We start from the raw sequence: 23,507 nt of genomic DNA, 5'->3' as shown, positions 1-23,507 counted from the left end.
ACTGGTCTTTGACCTAAGGGCCACGCATGAGTGGACTGCTGGGCACAATGGACCACTGGTCTGACCCAGCAGTGGCAATTCTTATGTTCTTATGTCAGTGACTGAGCACTGATTAACTTAGACACTGACAGAACAGTCAAAACCCATAACAAAAAGAAGCTTGCCACATCATGCTATGGCCCCTTCCCCTAACCCTCAGTCTTCCTTGAGCCTGTGCCACCCCCTTCCAACCTAAAAAAACAACAACACTGGTCTAGTGGACCTCTCCAGGCTGCCTACCTCACAAAAAAATAGCCTGTTTGTTCAGCAGACCCACCCACCTGACTTGGCGGACTCAATCCCCCCCTTCCACTCACCTCTGGCTAGTGGAACCCTTCCCCCCTCCCCCAAAAATAACCTGGCCCCCAACTGGCCTTATTCAACAGACCCCTGGCCAGCCAAGCCTAACCTACTAGTCACTAGTGGTCCTGGTGGTCTAGTGGAATATTACCCCAGACCCCTCCACATACCTTGCAGTAGGAGACAGGAGGAATGTGAACTCCCTCCTGCCTCTGGGCCTGCCCTTTTCAAAATTGTGGTGTCCCATTCCTGCCCAGTGCACTGTGGGATTCACTGGATGGGACCTAAGTACCATATAAGGGAATAAACTCCTTATATGGTACTTAGGCCCCTCCCAGCACATCCCAGGATTCATCAGGCAGAGGCGGGACCCACCATTTTGAAGAAGGCAGGCCCAGAGGCAAGAGGGAGTCGTCTAAGTTTAAACTAATTTGTGCAGAATCGAACAGCATAGTTACCATGTCAGAATTTACAAAGACTAGGGGGGGACCCTTGATGAAGTTACAGGGAAATACTTTTAAAACCAATAGGAGGAAAAAAAATTTTCACTCAGAGAATAGTTAAGTTCTGGAATGCATTGCCAGAGGTTGTGGTAAGAGCGGATAGCGTATCTGGTTTTAAAGGTTTGGACAATTTCCTGTTGGAAAAGTCCATAGTCTGTTATTGAGAAAGACATGGGGGAATCTGCTGCTTGCCCTGGATCGGCAGCATGGAATATTACTACTCCTTGGGTTTTAGCTAGGTACTAGTGACTTGGATTGGGCACCATAAGAACAGGCTACTGGGCTTGATGGACAATTGGTCTGACCCAGTAAGGCTATTCTTATGCTTGTATTATACAACTTTTGTTATCTTTACTGTTTGGGTTGTGCAGGGAAGTGGGTGTTGAAAGTAGTACCGTATATTTTGCACTTGCAACCTTAATTCGAGAGAAAACATTAGACAAGAGTCAGGGAGGGTGGGGATTCTTTTCATGTGTTGCCTTATTCTCTGTTTTGAATCTTCTTGTTTGTAAAAGGCTAGTGTTTATTAATGTTGCTTAATCATAGATCACTTAGCAAAATTACTGTGGAAGACACTATGATGTAGTAAAGTCAGGTTTGTTTATGTAAACGTCTGTGAGTTTTAGAACTGGCTAGCATCAGAGATACTGTGTTAGAAAGTCAATGCATGCCAAACTCATACCAGCACTAACTCATACATTTTTCTTTAATAAGTTCCTTGAGGTTCAGTCTTTTCCAAGGGTTATTATTGTACCTTGCTTTTAGTATATGTCTGCTGCTTGTTATTCTAGTCTGAAATATTTTAGAAGAGTTTGTTGAAGCTGCAAGTTCTTTTCTCTCCCTCTCTCTCTATTAACATACATAAATTATATATATTATTTTGTTCTAGGAAGTCGCTTTCGTATTGCCATCTACTTCATGAAAAGATGGGTTAATCTTCGTTGTATTGTGAAGGAACAGTTACGTGGTACAGTACTTAAAACAATTTTTCTAGTTGAACTGAATTTATAATTTTTTTTTCTGTTTTGTGGAGAATAAAGGGGAAAACTGTATCCTGTTCATCTTTATGCAAATTATTAGGTAATCATGACTTTTGCAAATTGAGGTTTTCTTTAAAGTTTTGTGTTGCATGCCTGAGGGTAGTCAGCTGGGCCACACCAGATTTTACTTTTCCAATGAGTCTAAGCATTTTACTGAGTCTCTAGAATGTGAATCAACAGAGGACGAACTGTGAATCATATTGTTTATCTTAAAAACTCAAATATATGGTTTAAGTGTATGTAAGAAAAAACTTTTACTCAGCCCAGGGCTATAAAATCCTTACCTAGAGAATGTCATTCTGCCAAATTGTCTTTTTATTTTTCCTCCCCTTCCTTGGCTTCCAAAGACAACATTTTTTTTAAGAAGAGGCATCAAAAGCCAAGAGCAGAAAAAAAGTCATAACTATAATTGCTAATTTGTCTTTTCCTGTATCAAATTTAGCCAAGTAAATGTTCTCGGAAGTCTTAACTGTCTTAACTGATACCTTGAAAAAAATGACATTTTTCTTATATTTAATAATATCCAAAAATTAAACACAATTACACAGCAACATTTCATAAATATATCCCAAAAGGAAGGCTGAGAAACATATGTTGGTATTTTTGAAATCATCTCTTGAAAATAAATTTACACAAATATTAAGATTAATGCTAATGGGCTGATGTCACAAGATGAAATCTCTAGCCTGCATCTGGCTACAGATAACAATAAACTTTCCAGTCATATGCATCAAAATTTTCAGTCTCTTTCAACTGCACATAAAAAAATTTCACTCTTTCAAAAAGCTATATAACAGACCACCTCAAAGGTAAACAAACATAACATAAAATCACATATATCGCAAAACCTTGTAGTTCTATGTGGTTTATCAAACTAAGAAGACTGAACAATCTCAGTGATTAGCAAGTCTATTCTCCAGGAATTTTGCAAATAAACTAGATTTTTTAAAAAAAAATTTCAAATCACCTTTATAAAGGATGTTTATACCAAATACCAAGATACAGTTGACAGCTTATTTGTTGTTGATACAGTATAAACAAATGCACACTTCCCAGGCACACCATTTACAGATATTTTACAGTCAGGGGTCACACTTGGATATTTTTGGACATTTCTATTCATAGATCCAGTCCTGAGCACAGCTTGTGTAGTCTACAAGTTCCTCTGGTTTAAACCAAAGCTTGATATCCTTCTTGGCACTTTCCACAGAGTCACTGCCATGAATGATGTTTCTGCCAACTTGAATGCAGAAGTCACCACGAATAGTACCAGGCTTGGAATCAAAAGGGTTGGTTTCTCCTAGCATTACTCTCCCTGTCTTCACTATACCAAGACCTTCCCACACCATAGCCACAACTGGTCCACTTAACCAAGTCATTAAAGAAAGGCTTGTCCTTCAAATCACTGTAATGTTTTTCCAGATGATCTGTAGAAGCCTGCACTAATTTTGTTGCCACCATCCGGAAGCCCTTCTGTTCAAAGCATTGGATAATAACTCCAACAAGGCCCCTCTGGACACCATCAGGTTTTACTGCAATGAATGTTCGCTCCTTAGTGGCAGCCATTGACCCCGCAGAGCAGCTTCAGGAACAGCAGCAAGAAACACTAGCCGGGAGCAGACGTGAGAAGGAAGGTGCGGCTTCCGCACTTGCCCTATATAGCTCTGGAAGCGGAACTAGATTTTTAACAATTTTCTAGGATTCCAGAACTTGGAGACATAGAAAATGGCTGTGTAGCTGTTGAGCTCCTGTCCCCGGGCACCCTTTGATTGTTTTCAGATGTACAACTTTTCTGTTTAAAGGCAAAAATTTGGAATTTTTTCAACAATGGCTTCAAACAAACAATCTAAGCCTAAGACTGCTCCAAAATCAGGAGGGAAGGCTAAAAGGCTAAAAGATCCTCCTACCCCTGTTAAGACTTCTCTGCCTGTGGATGCCTTAGACATGATTGAGTTGATAGAGGAGTTAAGAAATATTAGAGTGGCTTTAAAAGAAGTCGCAGAACAGGTGGCAAATCTGGGAAGCTAAATGGATGTATTTAGTACCAGAATAGATCAAATGGAGTCCTGGGTGGAGAAAGTGGAGCAGGAGCAGCAGAACTGCAAAAAGGACCACAAGATCATTCAAGAGATGGGAAAACGGATGACTGATTATGAAAACTGGGCGAGGAGAAATAATGTAAGGATCCTGGGTTTAAAAGAGGGGGCAGAAGGAAAAAATATAGTATCTTTCCTAGAGGAAATGATTCCAAAAATACTCCCCCTTAATCTGAAAGTGCCACTGGAAATAGAAAGAGCGCACAGGATCCCAGGGAGGAGACCTCATGGCCAGGTGAGATCCAGACCAGTAATTTTGCGACTGCTGCACTTCCAGCACATCATAGAAATTTTAAGGGTGGCAAAGGAAAAAAAAATTATCTTATAAGGATTCCAACATTTCGTTTGTCCCAGACTTTGCACATGAAACAGTGCAGCTTTGTAAAAAATTTCTGCAAATGAGACAACAACTGAAGGATATAGGGGCACAATATGGGCTTTATTACCCTGTTATAATGAGGGTAACTCATAAAGATAAATTTTACCAATTTGAAGATCCTGAAAAGCTAAAAGAGTTTTTTACCCAACAAGAAATACCATTGGACTAAATGGATAATCTTGTTAGCTGTAATTGAATTTTTATTAACTAATTTTCTCTGGACATTGGTGATTTAATGAAGAATTTTGATGTTTAATATTTTTCAAATATTTATTTAACTATATGGAATGGACATATCAACTATCTTTGGGCTTCTAACCATAGACTTGTTTGTTTTGATTTTTCCTTCTCGTTTAAATGAGCCTTCTAATAGGAAAATTCTATATAAGAAGGAAGTTCCAGCCACTAGGTATGTGACTGATGTAAAAGAAGGGCTGGTGTTGGTGGGGGAGGTGGGCGGAGCTGGTAACACAGCCTCCGGTATCAGAGAATGCTTTTTGAATGCCCCTTTCACTCTCCTTCGTTCCTTTGGGGTTCTGTGAGGATACCGCGTTGATGATCGGCCCTGGTGGTCGGTGAGGTGTTAGCAGTCTTCTGGTACACCACGAGAGCCTGTGCTGTTGAATAAACTTAGTCGGCCCGCCCCCACCCTGTCTACTTCACTGTGTCAGTGATCGATTCTGAGGAGTGGCTATGATTGAGGGATGGAGTGGAACGGGGTTGAGTGGACCAGAGGCACTGGAACCTGTTCAAGTCATTGCTTCATACAAATGGGCCTGGAAAGAAGAGAACGAAATATAGACAGGGACATTCTCTTGGCTTAATTTCCTGTTTCCTATTTCTAACTGTTGTCGTTCTTGTTAGCGAAGAAAAGAAGGCCAATGCTGGGCTGTCTGTGAACAGAGGCATCAGATTCCATTTTAATTCCACTAATGCATTCAGACAGACTCTCTCGGAACATTTCGGAAGTTGCTGTTATTAGCCCTGCTCTTCAAGGTTCGTGTGAGAGAGTTGTGTTTCTACAAATTGCCTCTTTTAAATAGCAAACCTAAGGTGGATAAGTAGAAAGAAAGCAATGGCATTAGTGCACATGGAAAAACAAAATCACGTTCAACTGTATTAAGTAACTCCGCCTTTTGTCGGTCTCTCAGCTTATCTTGACTCCAAATGGGTATGACGCTGATCTTTGAGCTCCCTTCCAGTTTGGTGCGGTAAAGTGAGGCTGCTCTGACCCAATTTTACGGCTCTGTTGAAGCTACAGCGGGTTTTCAATAGTGCAACTGCTGCAGCCTTGGATCGGCCGAGAGACCTACTTCGGGGGATGGCATGCTGATGAAGATTTAGAGGTACGTGGTAGTGGGGAGGTGGGAATGGGGGGTAGGAAAGAAAGGGGTGGCACAAAAGGAGTGGGAGCACAGGGGGTTCTGGGAGGGCACCTTACTATGCCTCTGGCCATTTCCATCAACGTGACCACCACTTTTACTTGTGCTCCTACATCATACAACGAGTCTGCAGATGTGTCAACAAATGTGCTCTGCAGTGGCAAAACGAAGCAAGTACCTTTCTTTATTGAAGCACTTGCTTCTTTTTTCCACAGTAGGGCAGCAGCACTGCCTGTCTCAGAAACGGTATTATGTCTCTTCCACAATGCAACCAAACTTCTAAATCACAAAAATACTTTTCATTTCAATCTTTAATGTTTCATTATAATCTTAAAGTGGCATCTAAAAGAGTGCAGTTATAACTAGAGCGCACTCTTCTCTTTACACATATCAAACACAGGAAATGAGAACAAATATCAACAATATTTTTAACGCCATACTTTGTGCAAAAATATACTTGTTGGTCCAATGAGCCCATTAGACCAGTCGCACCATAAATTAGGGTTCTTGTACTATCTCACTTTATTCCGGGACCAGTGGGTTATTTCCGTCCACTCGCCAAGACTTTGTAGGAAGCCTCAGACTTCAGAGACTTAAATCCCTCCCACTCTTACCTCATCACTGTCCCTGTAGTAATCAGTTTTCCTTCCTACAAGTCAGGCTGTAGGAGCTTGTCTTTTCTGCTTGTGTTTTATTTAGCATAATTTCAGTTTTTGCTTTTTTTATTTTTATTTTTTTCTAACATTTCAAATTTACAATCACTTCAATTCATCCATGATAATGAAATTTCAGTAATATTATAAAAAGAAGTAAAAAATATCAGGAAAACAACATCTTAGGAAAGTCCACAATGTATCAGAAATAAGATCCAAGATGCATGGAAATAATACGGAAAAACAAAATACTTTCCCTGGAAGCTTCCCCCACATCATTGTCTCAGCCCGCTCACAGTATTCCTTCCTCATTGGAAAGTCATACAATCACCCTAATCTCCTCTTTAGCTACAAGAAAATCCAATAGCTGTTTGGGGTAAAAAAAAAAAGTAAAAGTTGAACTCTCAAGCAATACAATACATATACGAGGAAAATTTTAATACAAAGTTGGCTCCCAGAAAATTCACTCTTGGTCTATAAGCCAAGAATGACTGGTGCCTCTTTTATATGTGTCTAGATAAATCAGGAAATATCTGAATATTTGATCCATCATCGAGCAGTCTGCGTATTCTCGGACAATGAACAGCGGTAGCTTAAGTCAATTGACAGGGGGGCATGAGGAGTCCCTCCCTAAGCATGGAGGCTCAGATTTTCTTCTGGTGGGCGGAGAGATACCTAGTGGCGCTGTCAGCGGCACATGTGGCAGAAATGGACAACGTTCAATCGGATTTTCTCAGTTGTCAGACTCTGGACCCTGGAGAGTGGTCTCTGCCTTAAAGAGTGTTCAATTGCATAGTACATAAATGGGGGCATCCCATGTTCGATCTCATGGCAGCTGCAGCCGTCAAGAAAGCAGATCAGTTCTTCAGTCACCGTTGCAAGGCCAGCAGCAAAGGCCTGGATGCTCTGGTTCAGCCCTGGAAATGAGAAGGTCTCCTATATGTCTTCCCTCTGTGGCCCCATGAGAGGGCATCTGTTGAGATGGATAGTGGCATACGAAGGTCCAATGATCCTGGTCCTACCCGACTTGGTTTGGTTCCAGCAGGATCGGGGGCTCCGACTACATTGTCATCCTTGCCTCTTCACTCAGGATCCAATTAGTCTTAAGACATGGCTCTTGAGCACACGGCCCTAACAAGCCAGGGCTATTCTTTGGCTGTGATTGCCACGTTGCTTCACAGCAAAAGGAAATCCACAGTGACTGCCTATGCGAAGGCTTGGATGTGTTATCAGACCTGGTGCGTCTTGAGACAGGTGGACCCGTCTGTTCCGTCAGTTCCTAATGTTCTGGAGTTTCTGCAGAATGGCTTGAAGAAGGGCCTAGCAGTAGCTTCTGTCCAGATACAGATTGCCAGGCTCTCTTGTAAGGGCCCTCCCTCTCTGAGGGGCTCATCTGGATGTGGCCCACTTCCTGTGGGATGCTCTGCAGCTTAGGCCTCCATTGCGCCTTCCCTGTCCGACTTGGAATCTTCACCTGGTTCTCCACTCTCTGGCTTGTTTGCCATATGAGCTTCTGGAGCAGGTGTCCCTTATGGATCTTACATTCAAGACGATCTTTCTAATGACCATTACCTCAGCCCGTAGGGTTTCAGAGCTTTAGGCTGTCTCCTGCTGGGATACTTTTCTGCATATTACGGATTCCGGTGTGATGATGCACGCTGTTCCTTCTTTTCTTACAAAAGTGGTTTCCACTTTTCATGTGAATCAGAAAGTCTAGCTTCCTGCTTTTGCTTCCTCCGGCTCAAGGAAGAAGGACCGGGTGTTGTGGTCCTTGGATGTGCTCAAGCTGTTGTGGTACCTGGAGGTCACAAATGAGCTTTGCCTCTCTGACCAGCTGTTCATTCTGGCATGTTCTGTCCACAGGGGTAGGCCAGCTTCTAAGGCTACCATTTCCAGATGGATCTGTATGGCCATTTCCGGGACTGCTCTATTGCGTCCCACTGATCCCGGAATAAAGTGGGATTGTACAAGAATGAAAGATTAGGTTCTTACCTTTGCTAATCTTCTTTCTTTATTCTGGGAACCTGCTCTATACCTTCCTGATTTGCCGATTGTCTGCCTTTTCAAGTACTGTTAAGCTAGATTTCTGTTTTCTGACCAGCCTTTATAAGAGTGCCATCAGTTTGAATTTAACATTTGATTTTTAGATGGTCCCTAATTCAGGCACCCTCTTCTAAACTAAACTAAAAGTTAACCTTATATACCGGGTCTTCAACCAAAGGAAGCTCAGGCTGTGTCTCGTTCTAACACTGTTTTTGTCATTCAGGTTTCTAATGTTTAATGACCTGATTCTCAAGTTTTTCATTGTTGCTGTTTTGTATTAGTTGATATGAGCAGAATAGACTTACTTGTTGAGGAGTATTGCCGTTCCTCTCTCTCTCTCTCGTTCTTATCCTCTACAGATGTTTCTGGCTGCTTTATGATTAACTGATTCCTACAGGAACAGTGATGAGGTAAGCGGAGGTGGGGTTTAAGCCTCTGAAGTTTGAAGCTTCCTACATAGTCCTGGCGGGTAGATGGAAATAACCCACTGGTCCCGGAATATAGTGTGGATTTACAAGAAGGAAGATTAGCAAAGGTAAGAACCTAATCTTTCAATGTGCACAGCCCCCAAAAAGTTTCATGTTTGTTTTTCAAAATCTTTCCCAATTTTCAACTGTTTGATTTTTGAGTTGTTTCACAAATCTGACTTAATACATTTTTTTTGTGCAAGCAGTAGGAGTTTATAATACATGCAGATTGTTTGTATACATATTAATTCATAGGTCTAGATGGATGCAATAAAATTAAGATATCCAGATAAACCAAATGCATTTCTTCTGTAAATGTGTGCTCAAAATCTGTTGCACTCATTGGTATGTAAGAGACACATCAATCCCTTTATCTAAATTGTGGGGTTATAACTGTGTCTAGCCTGAAAATACACTTCTGTCCATTTTGCAAAATATGCTGATCATAATCACCTCCTCAAGTGATCTACTTAAGGATTTGTAAAACAGAAAAATTTAAATTCTCAATAACATGTAATTCAATGCAGTGTTATACAACTGGAAATTGAGCTGTCCAACAGAGGCAAATGCTGTGTTCAGTCAATCTCGCTAAAACTGTGTGAGTCATTTTTTCCCCACATAAAACATCTTGCAAGGACCACAGTTTCACAAGTCATCATAGTTAACTGTGTATTGCCATATTGAGGGAAAGTAGTTCATTGGAAGAAGGACACTGCGCAACAGTGGCCACTAGGAGAATGACATCTGGATATTTCCAAGTCAACAGAATTGGTGCCTTGGAAAATGGAGAGTTCTTCATCTAAATCTAAAAGTGGAGAACAAGATGAGGTTGTAACGTATCTCAATGTATGGTTCACAGTGACTAAAAGATCTTTTTTATTGGGTAGTAACTTCAATCTCAGAACCCATCATTTAATACCTGTAAATGGAATAATTTTTTGCTATGTGTGTCACTTTGCACTTGTCTGCATTACACTTTTTCTGTTATCTAGATACCCAGTCTCAAAAGACTCTTCTTCAAAACCTTACAATCCTCTGCCATTTAACATATTAGAATAATTTTGTCATCTGCAAACTTGTCACCTCATAGTCACTCCTATTTCCAGTTTATTTATAAATATGTTAAACAGCAAAGAGCCCATAAGAATAGAACATAAGAATAGCCTTACTGGGTCAGACCAGTGATCCATCTAACCCAGTAGCCCATCCTCATGGTGACCAATCCAGGTCACTAGTACCTGGCAAGAAACCAAATAGTAGCAATACTCCATTCTACTGATCCAGGGTAAGCAGTGGCTTTCCCCTGTGTCTGTTGTGGCAGACATTCTCCTTTCATTGGGTCCAGTGCGTTACTTAGGGGTGTATATGGGTCGGTCTGTTCAGGATTTGTTAACTTTAAACTATGTTCCACTCTTTCGACAAGTTAGGCGAGATTTAGATTGGAGGGGTTCTACTTCTCCTGGATTGGTCATATGGAAGTGGTTAAAATGATGCTTCTTCCAAAATGTTTATTTCTGTTTTAGGTGCTCCCTATAAGGGTTAGTCGGGGAGTGTTGGTTGTTCAACAAAAATGTCTTATGTCTTTCATCTGGGGGCATAAATGGACCAGAGTGGCTGTCCTGTGTTTGGTTAATGGCAGGGGTAGTTTAGCTGTACCTTCCTTACATAAATACTATCAAGCGGTGCAACTTAAGGCGGTATTGGAATGACAAGCTGAAGATTGTAATCTGTGGGTCATGATTGAGTAGGCAGGAGGGAGCGGACTTCTCCTTCTGCATTTACCATGGTTGCCGGGGAGAGTTTGATCTAGGGGCGCTTTGGATGCAGTTGCCACCATTTTGCGCGTGTGGGGTGCAGCCCACAGTTGCTTACTGGGGGATCACAAGTATTCCTGGTATATCCCTATTCAATTTAATGATGAGTTTCTTCTGGGAGATGGAAGAAGGGTTTTTGAACACTGGGCTAGACAGGGATTAGTGTGTATGGGTCAATTGGTAGATATCGATTCGGAAACTATTAGACTGGGGAACTCCAGAGTGTTTATGGGTTGGTGCTCCGGGATTTATTTCCATATTCACAAGGTAAGCATTACATTCAAACTTTTTCCAAGGGAAGACTAAGTTTGAACGGCTTTTAAGGCCAGTTATACAGAAAGGGGTGATTTTGAAAATCTATCACTGTTTGAATGTGCAGGATGGGCTTCCTTTAAAATACATGTGAATGTGGGAGACTGATTTGGGTAGATCTATCTTGCAGCAGGAATGGGAGCTGGTATGGAGCCACACAGCTTCTCTGAGTATGGCTACCCCCATAGTTGAGAATAGCTATAAGGTTCTTCTTCATTGGTACCTCACTCCGGAACTTCTTGCTAAATTGCAAAGGGGGGAGCTCGGGGGGATTGTTGGAGAGGGTGTAGGGAGCCTGGTTCTTACTTTCACATGTGGTGGAGCTGTACATTGCTTTTTCCATATTGGTCCTCTGTATTTCAGCTTTTGTTCAACATACTGGGTACTCCTATTCCTCCCTTTGTGGAAATGACTCTCAATATATATGATTTAGCTAGAGAGGAGGGGAAGGTGGCATTTTCCAAGTTGCTCTTGACGGCAGCTCGAGTGGTGCTGGCTCAGTTCTGGAATTCAAAGACTATTTCAGATTGGAAATTGATAGTCTGCAAATTGCTTGATTGGCATATGATTTATCAATTGACTGCATTGAAGCTTCGTAAATGGGGCAAATTTTACAGACTATGGAGATCATTTGAGCGATGGTACCATGTTCATGGTTTACGTGTTTTGTTTTGTTTTTGTGCTGATTATCTGTAGTACTGAGGGGTGGGGGGGATTGGTTCTCTATTCACGGCTGTTTTGTGCCACAGGAGTGGGGCTATTTTGGGGGCTGTTATTGCTGACCTGTGTATAATTTTCTTGATGACATGGTATCCTTGCTTGTTTTCTTGTTTGGTGTTTTGATCTTTTATTTTCAATAAAAGTGTTACTTTAGTTCATTCATTATTATTTTTTTTAATTATCAAAAGCTAAATAAATATCCAACAACATTAAAAATGAATGAACACCTGCCATATAGCTCCACCAAGACCAGTGAGATCTTAGTTCTATGACCTTTACAGTAGCTAGGTTGGAAAGGGTTAAATGCTCAGCCGCTGCTCCGAGGCTCATAGAATTCCTAGAAGCATCAGAGCAGCATCTGAGCATTTAGAGCTCTGGGCCATGGTAGAAACCTCTACCACAACTTAGTAAAATAGGGGGTAATTTTTTTTTTTTTTTTTAATCTGATACATTTTTTAAAAATCATTGATTTTTATCCACTGTGATGTGTGGGGAACCCATGTGCTAATCATAGCGCAGGCCACATTTTAGTGCATCTTTGTTAAAAGATCCCTGAGTTATTGAAAATGATATCAGTATCTTGAAGCCAAGATTCAGAGCACACATAATTAAACAATTCAGCAAATAAAGGCAACTTTTTAAAATTCCACATACATCAATGAGATAAATACACTTTCAGAATCTGACAAAGTATCAACAAACTTTTAAAACAAATGGATTCCATAGTAATCAAGTGGAGTACAGTTGGCCTAGGAGTGAGATAAATGTGACTTGGACCTAAAAAGCGATGGTCTCATTCTATATCAACTTCAAAGTGCAATTATGATCTTTCCACCTTTTATCAAATCTTTGCTCCAGCACATCCCAAGAAAGTAAATTTGATATAAACACACATCCAAAAGTATCAGAGAAGTATCTTTACATGCTGTATCTGCTCTCTTCCTAACCACTAGCCTCTGAGAGCTTTCAAAAGGGTGATAAATCATGGGTTGATGACTTGAGGGGTAGAACTAGAGCGACCCAGTCTTGTACTAATCTTGAGAGTCCAAGGTTAGACAAGCCCAGGTGAAAGAGACACTTTGTGAATCTTACAGTATATTTTCAGGTGACAAAAAAATGGCTATTCTCTTCATGGCTATTGGAGCTATGATTGTCAATGGCAGCATACAATTATGAAATTAGGTCTGATGGGGGTCAAAGGATAGAGGATGATAAGTTATTATGTAGGCCCTGCTGAAAGAGACCCTACTTACAGTAAGTCCTGGAGTCTCAGATAACATGCTGCATGTGTTGAGGTTTATGTCGCTTTTGAGGCCATCATAGAAAATCTTTGGAAAGTGAAGGTTAACCTGCTCAGATGTTGTCTTCTCATTTTATATAGAATTACGTGTGTTTCCAGACAAACTTGTGATTTGTGCTAGTCTACCTGACTGTGATTCCAGGTCCTGGGCAAGAGACAGTGGTTTACAGGTATGTATGGCTGGACACTGAAGAAAATGTTGTTTTAATCTCATTGTTTAAGTGATTATTAACAGTGCAAAACAGAGTGAGAAGAAAAAAAATCCATCCACAGAAAGTAATGTAAAAAATGAGTGGCCAGCTTGAGACTTAGGCCCAAATTTTGTAACCAGCAGCTAAAGTTAAACACCTATTTCAGAAGTGCTGTTGTGCCCCAGCTGTTTAGGGGCCTACCCTCAATGAGAGACCTCACACTCAATATACTGTTCTTGAATAAAAAGTATTTTATTAATAAATCAGTAACAGTTTACAAGGATAAATCTTTCAGCATATAGAGTAACAGAGCATATGATCATCAGGCCTGAGATCTCCTGTCTGTCCTGCTTATATGATCAGAAAAGTAATTTTTATTCAATTCTTGGTAGTCAAAGGCACATGTCATATGATTAGTTTTTATTGGTTACTGCTCAGCATGATTCACTAAACAGCACCCAATTTTACTTGAATCGCGCCTATATCAACGCATAACTTTTGGGCGCTTCTTATAGAATTTGCTCTTTAGTGATCCACAAGATTCTGAGGTTCTGCTATTTTATGTATACATTTACTTTTTATGTTGGCATTTAGATGAAGAGTTAGTTTGGGCCCAGGAATTGAATTAACAAGTTGTTGTTGGGTTGTTTTTTTTTGTTTTTTTATCTGTGATTTTCTGGGTTGTTTTTATATTGATTTTGTTTTCCAAGGGGTACACATTTTTTCCTAGACTTGGAACACACAGGAGTGGAAGTAAGGAAGAAGTAGGGAATTACATGCTGGTAAGTCTGACTTCTGTGGTAAGCAAATTAATGGAAACGCTTTTAAAACAGAGAATAGTGAAGTTTCTGTAATCCTGTGGATTACAGGACCGGAGGCAACATGGATTCACTAGCTCTTCTTTGAACCTTTTCTAGTGCTCCTATATCATTCTTGAGATAAGGAGACCAGAATTGAACGCAATACTCCAGGTGAGGTTTCACCATGGAACGATACGGAGGCATTATAACATTTTTAGTCGCAACAAAATGATAATAGTTCTTTATTAGTCCTCATGCTGTCAGTTACTACTTTAACCATTGATTTTGAACATGGAGCAGTACTAGATACAATCCAAAGAAATGAAGTTATATCTTGATAGGAGAGAGAAGCTTTAGCAGTCTTTATCTCCCTTGATAAATGAGAATGGACTTGTTCGTCATTAGTTGGAAAATATGGACATTGCAGTGAGAGTTTTGAACCTTAGGGTCTTAATGTTCAGAATTCAGGAGATTCCATGAATTCTTTTTTTTAATTTTGAAAATTACATATACATTAAGCAACATTAAAAATATGGAACAGAAATTTTCACCATTATCAAAAATAGCAGAAATCTGTATCCAATTAGCCCACATCAATGGAGTCAGATAACATCATATAGATTTAAATTGAAATAAAGTATAAGTAATCAAAAAATTAGAGCAAAGTCCTACTACATGCCCTACTCTAACTAGCTTTAAAGGGAGGATAAACATCATGAAAATACACAACTACACCACCTAACTAGCTGGCAACAACTATGGAATTATCTTTATTAGCATCAAAAAACTCTCTAGTTGAACTGGGTCAAAAAATACAAAATTCTTTCCTTGCCAACCCACTGGACATTTGCAAGGGAAGCATAAAAAAGTGACCCCCAATGCCAAAGTCCAAGGTTTAAGCTGTAGAAACTATTTTGCCTTAATTGAGTAGCCTTAGGTACATCTGGAAAGATCTGTACTTTCTGTTCACAAAACTGAACATCTTTATTCTTAAAGTAAGCCTTTAAGACCATAAGTTTACTCTTTGCAAAGGTGAAGGTCGCAAGTAAGGTAGCTCTTATAGACACAATATCGCTAGAACTTTCAAGAAAATTAGTAAGACCCAAACTTGAACCCGCAATTGTATCCATTACACACTCTTCAGGAGCCTCTACTTGAAAAGGCCGAGAAATATAGTAACTTTGTGCAATTGAGAGTTCTGAAATTTTTAACGCTGCTTTGAAAAATTTAGTCAAAAGATAATCAATTGTTAACAGTCGGGCATGAGGGAAATTCAAAAATCTTAAATTCCTAGATCAAAATGAGTTTTCTTCCTTGGCTTCCATTCAGTTTTTGAAAATCAAATGAAGTGCTAGGCATCAAGGAACATTTCCAGCATTTAATAGACACTTATTTTCCTGTTCATCCACTATACAGCTTAGGTTCTCTTCTACAGCCATGTCTGAAAGACAATCTAGTTACCTTCCCAGATGATGTAAAAACAAAGGTAATTGAATCTTTGGGAAAGTTGTACCAAAATCAGATCAAAATGGAAGGGCTCTATTTGTGATTTATAAATAGTTGTACAGAATGTTGTCCCTTTTTATATTTTAATAAAAAGATTTAAATGTAAAATCATAAGTGTTTTGAGATTTCTGCAAATGAAGACAGAGTCCAAGGGGATGGAGACAGAACCTGTGGGGACCAAGACAGAGCCTGCGGGGACAGGATGGGGACAAAATTTGTCCAGTTATTACTCTAAATCAGAACCCCCATATGGAAACAAACACCCCCTCTGCAATACTAACATGCCTTAATCACACACACATAAGCCAATCACACAACATGTAATAGCAGGAAACAGAAAAAGAAAGAAAGGTGGAGAAAAGGCCTCAGTTCAGCTTCATCTGGAATCTAATTTAGAGTAATAACTGAAGTTTAACTGACCCTTTTCTTGAGTGGATTTGTATTAGTGGGACAAAATTTGTCACCATGTCATTCTCTAGCCAGAAGCTCTTTGCAACAAATGAACACACATGACCTCTCACTAACTGGGAGATAATCATGCATGTGGTTATATGGTACTTGGTACAAAAGACTGAATAATCCTATTTGGCCACTGAGCTGCTATCTGCATTTTAATATTGTTTGAGTTGTTTAGTTATTTAAAGATGTTAAAGGAATAAGAATGGTTATACTAAAAGTCTCTTTAATGTGTTTGGTACATTTTACAGTATTTTATGTTTGCTTCTCAATGAATTGTGAAGAACCTAGAATTAATTTGTCGCTAAGAGTTCACTTGCTTATGAAAATCCCCAATTAAGCCCTGTGGTGAAGAATTTCCTTCCTAGCTTCCTAAGGGCTGGATGCTCTAAAATCACCTTTAAAATCCAGTGAGTTGCTGTGGTGCTGGAAAATGGTCCAATTTGAAAATGGCAATCTATATTGAAACAATTTTGTATGCAAATGAGTTTTGGGGAAGTCCGCCATAATCCCATCCGATCAGTCGTTGGAGAAAGCGACTGACACATGCGCAGAGCTGGCAGGAGAAGCTGACATGCTTAGAGCCGCAGGGAGAAGCCCTGAAGCAGCCTCCTGCCGCTCAGCTCTTCGGGGCAGGAAGAGTGTTTATTTTTAATGGGCGCAGATGTGCATGCGTTACACGCACATACCTATGTCCATTAAAAAGTGGCTAAGTTTCCAGCTTCTATCAAGGCTGCCGCAAATGTGGCAGCTATCAGCTGTTCCCTTCTATACCTTTGATGCCCTGCCCATAGGTGACTTCATTTTCCAGTGTCTTATAACCTGAGCACAACTTTCTACATGGTGCGAGCACTGATTTTACTACCTATTGGACTCTTTTAGTGCATGTTACTCTGTCATTTTATTATTCTTGTTGTAACCAGTGTGTTTTTTTTTTGTAATCCACAGTTTCCAGCTTCCATCAAGGCTATAAATTAAACACAACTTTCTACAAGGCGCCTGCTGTTGGCACGTGCCAAAGTAGCGTGAAGAAGGAGCATGTTGTGCTCCTTTGTGCGCTCTTTCATGTGTCTCTTTGTTATTGTTTGCTGTTCTTTCTTTTGTTGACCCTCTTGTGCCCAGTTCTGGATTGTCATCCATCACGTATTCCAGTAATATGGGGCCGCAGACCCCTTCCTTCTTTTGCCAGGTATTCTTCTATTAATTATGTAAGGACCTTAAATCCAATTCCTGCAGCACCCACGGTCATATTTTCTTCTTCACCATCTTCTATTTACCCAGTGAACTTATAATTTGCAAGTTTAAATATTCGTTCTCTCCACTCTTAAGACCCATTTGATCTATACATTTTGGGAACGTCGAGATACCTTTGCTGTTACAGAGACCTGGTTATCTCCAAGGGATGAGGCTTTTTATGCCAATCATGCCCTCCTAGTTATACCCTTTTCTGTCACCATCGTGTACATCAGAAAGGGAGCGGCCTAGCTGTCCTGGTCTCTACTACGATTGTAGCCCAAATGCAAAACCAATGCTTTATTTCAACTTAGTGCAAATTTCTTCCCTTCTTTCTTTAATGCTTCTTTCAATCTATAATCTTCCCCCGAGCTCATGTTTCTCTCTTCTGCACCTCCAGACCTGTCTGAGATTTCGGAGCATTAAAAACTGATGCTTCATTTTGTGCATCATCTGGGTATTGATCGGCATGCTCATTTTAATATTGATGAGCTCATTGCAATTATTTACATATGATTATCGGAGGCTGCTACAAACCACAGAAAAGACTGCGATTAGCCATTTGGGGCATTTTTAGATGAAATACTTTGATGCGAAACAAGTTAAAACTGGTTTAATGTCAATCATTAAAGGCATGGTGAGTCTTGAGCATATGAGTCTAAGTGGCTTAATACCCGTAAATCATAAAAAGAGCCTGGGTAAAGGTAGGTAGGAAAGAATCAGAGTTTTTAATTAACCTACTGCTTAACTTTTAAATGACGCAGACCCCCAGATCCTTTATAGGTTGTCCAAAGTCGGGTGCCCAAATTTGGGCGTTGATCCTAAATCCACATGCAAACTAAATAGCGAATTACATTTTAATAAGTACCTAATTGGCAGTAATTAGGACTTTGAAAGCCACCATACAAGAAGCAACAAACCGCTATGTTAAATCAGTAAGTAAACGGCGAAGGAACAATAAGCCACAGTGGTTCTCTGCGGAGATTTCGGACCTCATCAAGGAGAAGAAAAAAGCATTCATTTCTTACAAACAATCAGGGAAACAGGACTCTAGGGAAGTCTATCTGGCCAAGTCAAAAGCCGTCAAAACAGCAGTTAGGGAGGCCAAATTCCGCATGGAGGAGTCTCTAGCAAAGAACATCCAGAAAGGAGATAAATCCTTCTTCAGGTATATCAGTGACAAAAATAAGAACTCAGGCGGGATAGTACGTCTTAGGAAACCAGACGGAGACTATGTAGAAGTGGACTCGGAAAAACCCCAACTGTTAAATGAATACTTCTGCTCAGTCTTCACCCGCGAGGCGCCAGGACTCGGTCCTCAGCTACAGACAAGGGTTGACGCAGATGACCCGTTTAGTAATTTTGAGTTTACACCCAGCGGTGTCTACTGCGAGCTGTCAAAGCTTAAGGTTAACAAAGCAATGGGGCCTGACAACCTACACCCCAGGGTGCTCAGGGAGTTGTGTGATGTCTTGGCAGAGCCGCTATCCACACTCTTCAATCTCTCCCTTAGTACGGGTAACGTCCCGTTGGACTGGAAGACAGCTAACGTCATTCCACTCCACAAGAAAGGCTCCAAGATGGAGACAGCAAACTACAGACCGGTGAGTCTCACATCAATAGTGTGCAAACTAATGGAAACTCTAATCAAACGCCAATTGGATATGATCCTGAACGAGGATAATCTACGGGATCCCTGTCAACATGGATTTACTAAGGGGAGATCCTGCCAATCCAACCTGATCAGCTTCTTTGACTGGGTGACAAGGAAGCTGGATGTTGGGGAATCACTGGACATCGTATACCTGGACTTCAGTAAAGCATTCGATAGCGTACCAAACCGCAGGTTGCTGAGTAAGATGAATTCTATAGGATTGGGCGACACATTGACGAAATGGTTTGGGAACTGGCTTGGAGGTAGGCTTCAGAGGGTAGTGGTGAACGGCACCCCCTCCGAAATGACGGAGGTAATCAGTGAAGTGCCGCAGGGCTCGGTCCTGGGCCCGATCCTATTCAACATCTTTATAAGAGACTTAGCAGAAGGGCTGCGAGGTAAAATAACATTATTCGCCGATGACACCAAACTAAGCAATGTAGTGGGCAAAAGCACAACAGACATATATTCAATGTCCGACAACATGATGCACGACCTACTCCTACTGGAGCGCTGGTCTAGGTCCTGGCAACTCAGCTTCAATGCCAAAAAATGCAAAGTCATGCACCTGGGCAGCCAAAATCCATGCAAGACTTACACCCTTAATGGCGAGATCCTAACAAGAACTGAAGCAGAACGAGACTTAGGGGTGATCGTCAGTGAGAACATGAAGACTGTCAATCAAGTGGAGCAAGCTTCATCCAAGGCAAGGCAAATCATAGGTTGCATACGCAGGAGTATCGTCAGCCGTAAGCCTGAAGTCATTATGCCATTGTATAGATCCATGGTGAGGCCCCACCTAGAATACTGTGTGCAATTCTGGAGGCTGCATTACCATAAGGATGTGCTGAGACTGGAGTCGAATGGCCACCCGGATGGTCTCAGGATTCAAGGATCTCCCGTACGAGGAACGGCTGGATAAGTTGCAGCTGTACTCACTCGAAGAACGCAGAGAGAGGGGTGACATGATCGAGACATTCAAGTATCTTACGGGCCGCATCGAGGTGGAAAAAGATATCTTCTTTTTCAAGGGTCCCGCGGCAACAAGGGGGCATCCGTGGAAAATCAGGGGCGGGAAACTGCACGGGGACACCAGGAAATTCTTTTTCACTGAAAGGGTGGTTGATCGCTGGAATAGTCTTCCACTTCAGGTTATTGAGGCCAGCAGCGTGCCTGATTTTAAGGCCAAATGGGATAGACACGTGGGATCTATTCACAGAGAAAGGTAGGGGAGGGTCATTGGGTGGGCAGACTAGATGGGTCGTGGCCCTTATCTGCCGTCTATTTCTATGTTTCTATGTGCCCTATGTCCTATTCTACTCATATAACATGTGTGCCTAAATTTCCTAGCACTCAACTCAAAAGGGGGCATAGCTGGGTTTGAGACATTCCCAGAAATTAGGCACCATGTTATAAATATCAGCATATGTGCCCCTAACAACATTTGCACCAGCTTTTGGCAGGCATACATGCTCATGCCCAAAGTTATGTACAAACCCCCAATTCTATAAAGTGTGCCTAAAGTTAGGCACTTACATTGGCACACCTAACCGATATAGGTGCCTAACTTGATTAGTTAATTGACACAGATAATTGGCACTTAAAATCTTATAGTTGCCATTAATTGGGCTTAATTGAAAGGTGCCTCTGTCGAAAAACAGAATTCTGTAAAATGCAGATGCCTAGTCCAGAGTGCCTACCTAAAAGTGAGTGTGGTTAGGGGGCGGATCATGGGCATATTTTTGAGTAAGGCACCTGTTTTCGACTTAGGCAAGATGCGCACCTAACCAGGTGCATGGATTTAGGGAAAAAAATCCTGTCATAAATACGGTGTTTCTAAAGTAAAGAATGACACGGGGAAAAAATCTGTCTCCGTCACCGGACCACCGTCCCCTTCACTGCCCCTTCCCCGCCGTCTCCTTCACCGCCTCGTCCCCGTCCCTGCCGTCCCCTTCACTACCCCATCCCCGTCATCCCCTTCACCGCCCTGTCCCCGCAGCATCCACCCTTCCCTCTCGTCACCTCACTGCCCTTTTGCACCCCTTGCGCGGTCCATGCATCTCCCTCCCTCCCCCTTACCTTCACGGCGCGTTTTAAGGTTTGATTAGCTTGTTGAAAGCCACCAGAGTGTTCGTGCAGTCACATGCATGTGTGGGCGGAAGCTTCTCCTCTGACACAACTGGAAGTTGCGTCAGAGGAGAAGCTTCTGCCCACACACGCACGCGACTGCACGTACTCTCTGGCGGCTTTCAACAAGTCTCCAACCTTAAAACGCGCCGTGAAGGTAAGGAGGAGGGAGGGAGATAGATAGATTCGGGCAAGTAGGAAGAGGGCCATGCGCGATTGGTGACTGCGCGCATTCCTTCCCTTAACTGCGGGGACAAAGCCATTCACCGCTCCACAGGGCGGTGGATGGCCTTGTCGCCGTACCTGCGGTGAGCACCTTTCTCCCCTCCACCGTTTTGGCGGGTTACCCGCGGCTACTTGCGGCTAGCCATGGGTAACATCCGCCGTGTCATTCTCTGGTCTAAAGTTAGGACACCTAGTGATACCTAAACCACTTAGGCAGTACTAAGCATGATTCTGTACAGTGCACCTAACTTTTGTAGAATTCTGTTTAGCATCGTACTAGTAAGTGCTGATTTCTTAGGCAACCTATATAGAATATGGGCCAAAATGCACACTAAGTTTAATATTCTGTAAAGATCACTCCACACAGAACATCCTGTACAGTAGGATGGTCCACGGTAGTATGCAAAAATCAACCTTGTCAAATCTTGTCTCCATGAGACTTATTTTTGGCCACTTGGTATATCTTATTCGTGTTAAATTTCAGCTTGATTACACAATATTTAGAGGTCACCCCAGCTTGCACTGTTTGCTTGTGTGTTGTATATGTATTTTGTGCATAATTAATTTGTATGGTGTCCAATAGTTTGTAATCTGCACCCAAAACCTGGTTCCTTGGGAAGTCAGTCTGTCAACTGCTAGACTGCCACCTCGACTGGATGTTCTTCAACTACTCAATTTTCATCACTGTGAAGAAGGAAAACCTTTACCAGAAAGCTATAATTTAGCATATGAGTCTGTGATGGCGGTATGGGATCGAGCCAATGGGAATAAGGGCTCCATACAATGACATTGAACTGCTATCTACTCTCAATACATATCCGAATAAAACTGTTGAAAAAAAGGCGCTCACAACCATTTCCAGTCATCCATGGATTCCTAGCAGCACTTGCCTTTTTTGATAACAGAATCACACCAGAAACAAAGCTATGAATGGTGCAAAACTTACAGCGTCTACCATTGCCAGATATTCCATGCCATCTCATGCTTACAGATGAAATGGAACCTGTGACCTTTGAAAGTCTTGTAGCACCGAGAACAGTCATTTTTTGATCTCTTGATTGAAAGAGGATCAACAAAAGTGAAAATATCCTGAAGAACATCCTACAGAGTGAACTGGCGATCCAGTTTTCAAGAAGCTTTGGAATTGAGCATTCAAACTTACTGTTAATGATGCAGCAGAACAAGGGATAAGCCTCATTGAAAAATGCAAAACTTTAACAAAAGATGACGAACAGAAGCAATTTGTTCTTCAGCAAGTGGCCAGCTATCAAAAGAAGTTTCCTTCTTCATCAAAGGCAGCTCTTATATCATAGACCGTGATTATTTGTCGAGTGCACCAGAATTACAATATACTGTTAAGCTTAGTGGTAGTTTAAAAAAATAGCGAGGTAGGGTGACCTCTAAACTCTGTTTTAAGTAAAATTTTGTGTATTTTTCATTTTTATATAAAGGAATAAAATTAGCCTTGTGGACAAATGAAATGTGTTAATTCATTTTTTGGACCACCCTACTGTACAGAATGCTGTCTTAGCATACATCATAACAGCACCTATCTTTGGGTGCCATTTACTGAATCTGGCCCAGAATGTGTTGGCTTAACCTACGTTTTTCCTTTTCTCCTTGCTATAAGATTTCCCAGCAAGAAAATACTTGCAGGTGCAAATTTCCTACCAGCAGAGGCAGATCTTAGCACTCTTTCACGGGTGCCTGGCTTCTCTACTGTTTAGCTGGTACCCTCATTTTCAAATTATTTTTTAACCTTCAAATGGTTTGACATATGGCTAGAAATAGTTTTAGAATGACGGTGGGTGGGTGAGTGGGCAAGCATGGCTGGTACCTATTCTTTGGCAACCAGTTTTGATGTCAGAAGTGGTATTGTATCTGGTTAGTGATAAAATTCTTCTGAGACCTGATGCTACAAGTTAAAAATATGTTAAGACTGAAAGAGTATCTTAATCATGGGTACTGGAACGGGGGTGGCCACAAGAGCCATACCCCCCAAACATTGGAGGTTGGTCAGAAGAGATGCTCTTCCAGCTCCCCCTACCTCCCCCCCCCCAGCTGCTCTCATTTTAAATCTTCGAGCGACGCCAACGAGTAAACCCGCTGCCATCGGTGTGTCCTGGAAGTCTCCATTCTGCAGCATCCAGTTCTGCAGAATGAAGACTTCCGGGGTAGGCCGCCACTGCACGAAGAGTTAAAATGAGAGCAGCCGGGGAGGAGGTAGATGGGAGAGCCAGAGAGAGAGGTGGAGCTTTTGGGCCCCT

The 23,507-nt window shown here is 41.5% G+C and overlaps 1 protein-coding gene and 1 pseudogene across 2 annotated transcripts in view; one reads left to right on the top strand and one right to left on the bottom strand.

Annotated features, from left to right (window-relative positions):
• SLX4IP (SLX4 interacting protein) overlaps positions 1 to 23,507 on the top strand; it is a 150,936-nt gene that overhangs the window by 110,055 nt on the left and 17,374 nt on the right. For both annotated transcript variants that reach the window (XM_033936687.1, XM_033936688.1), the window contains exons 5-7: positions 1,732 to 1,809; positions 13,130 to 13,218; positions 13,950 to 14,021. In XM_033936687.1, coding sequence (XP_033792578.1) covers positions 1,732 to 1,809; positions 13,130 to 13,218; positions 13,950 to 14,021 — 239 coding nt within the window. The remainder of the gene's footprint in view (positions 1 to 1,731; positions 1,810 to 13,129; positions 13,219 to 13,949; positions 14,022 to 23,507) is intronic.
• Positions 2,972 to 3,448, bottom strand: LOC117356867 (annotated as a pseudogene).

Source organism: Geotrypetes seraphini, chromosome 3 (assembly GCF_902459505.1).
Source record: "Geotrypetes seraphini chromosome 3, aGeoSer1.1, whole genome shotgun sequence".
In the NCBI taxonomy this organism is placed as follows: Eukaryota; Metazoa; Chordata; class Amphibia; order Gymnophiona; family Dermophiidae; genus Geotrypetes; species Geotrypetes seraphini.
This window is presented reverse-complemented; position numbering and strand designations above follow the sequence as displayed.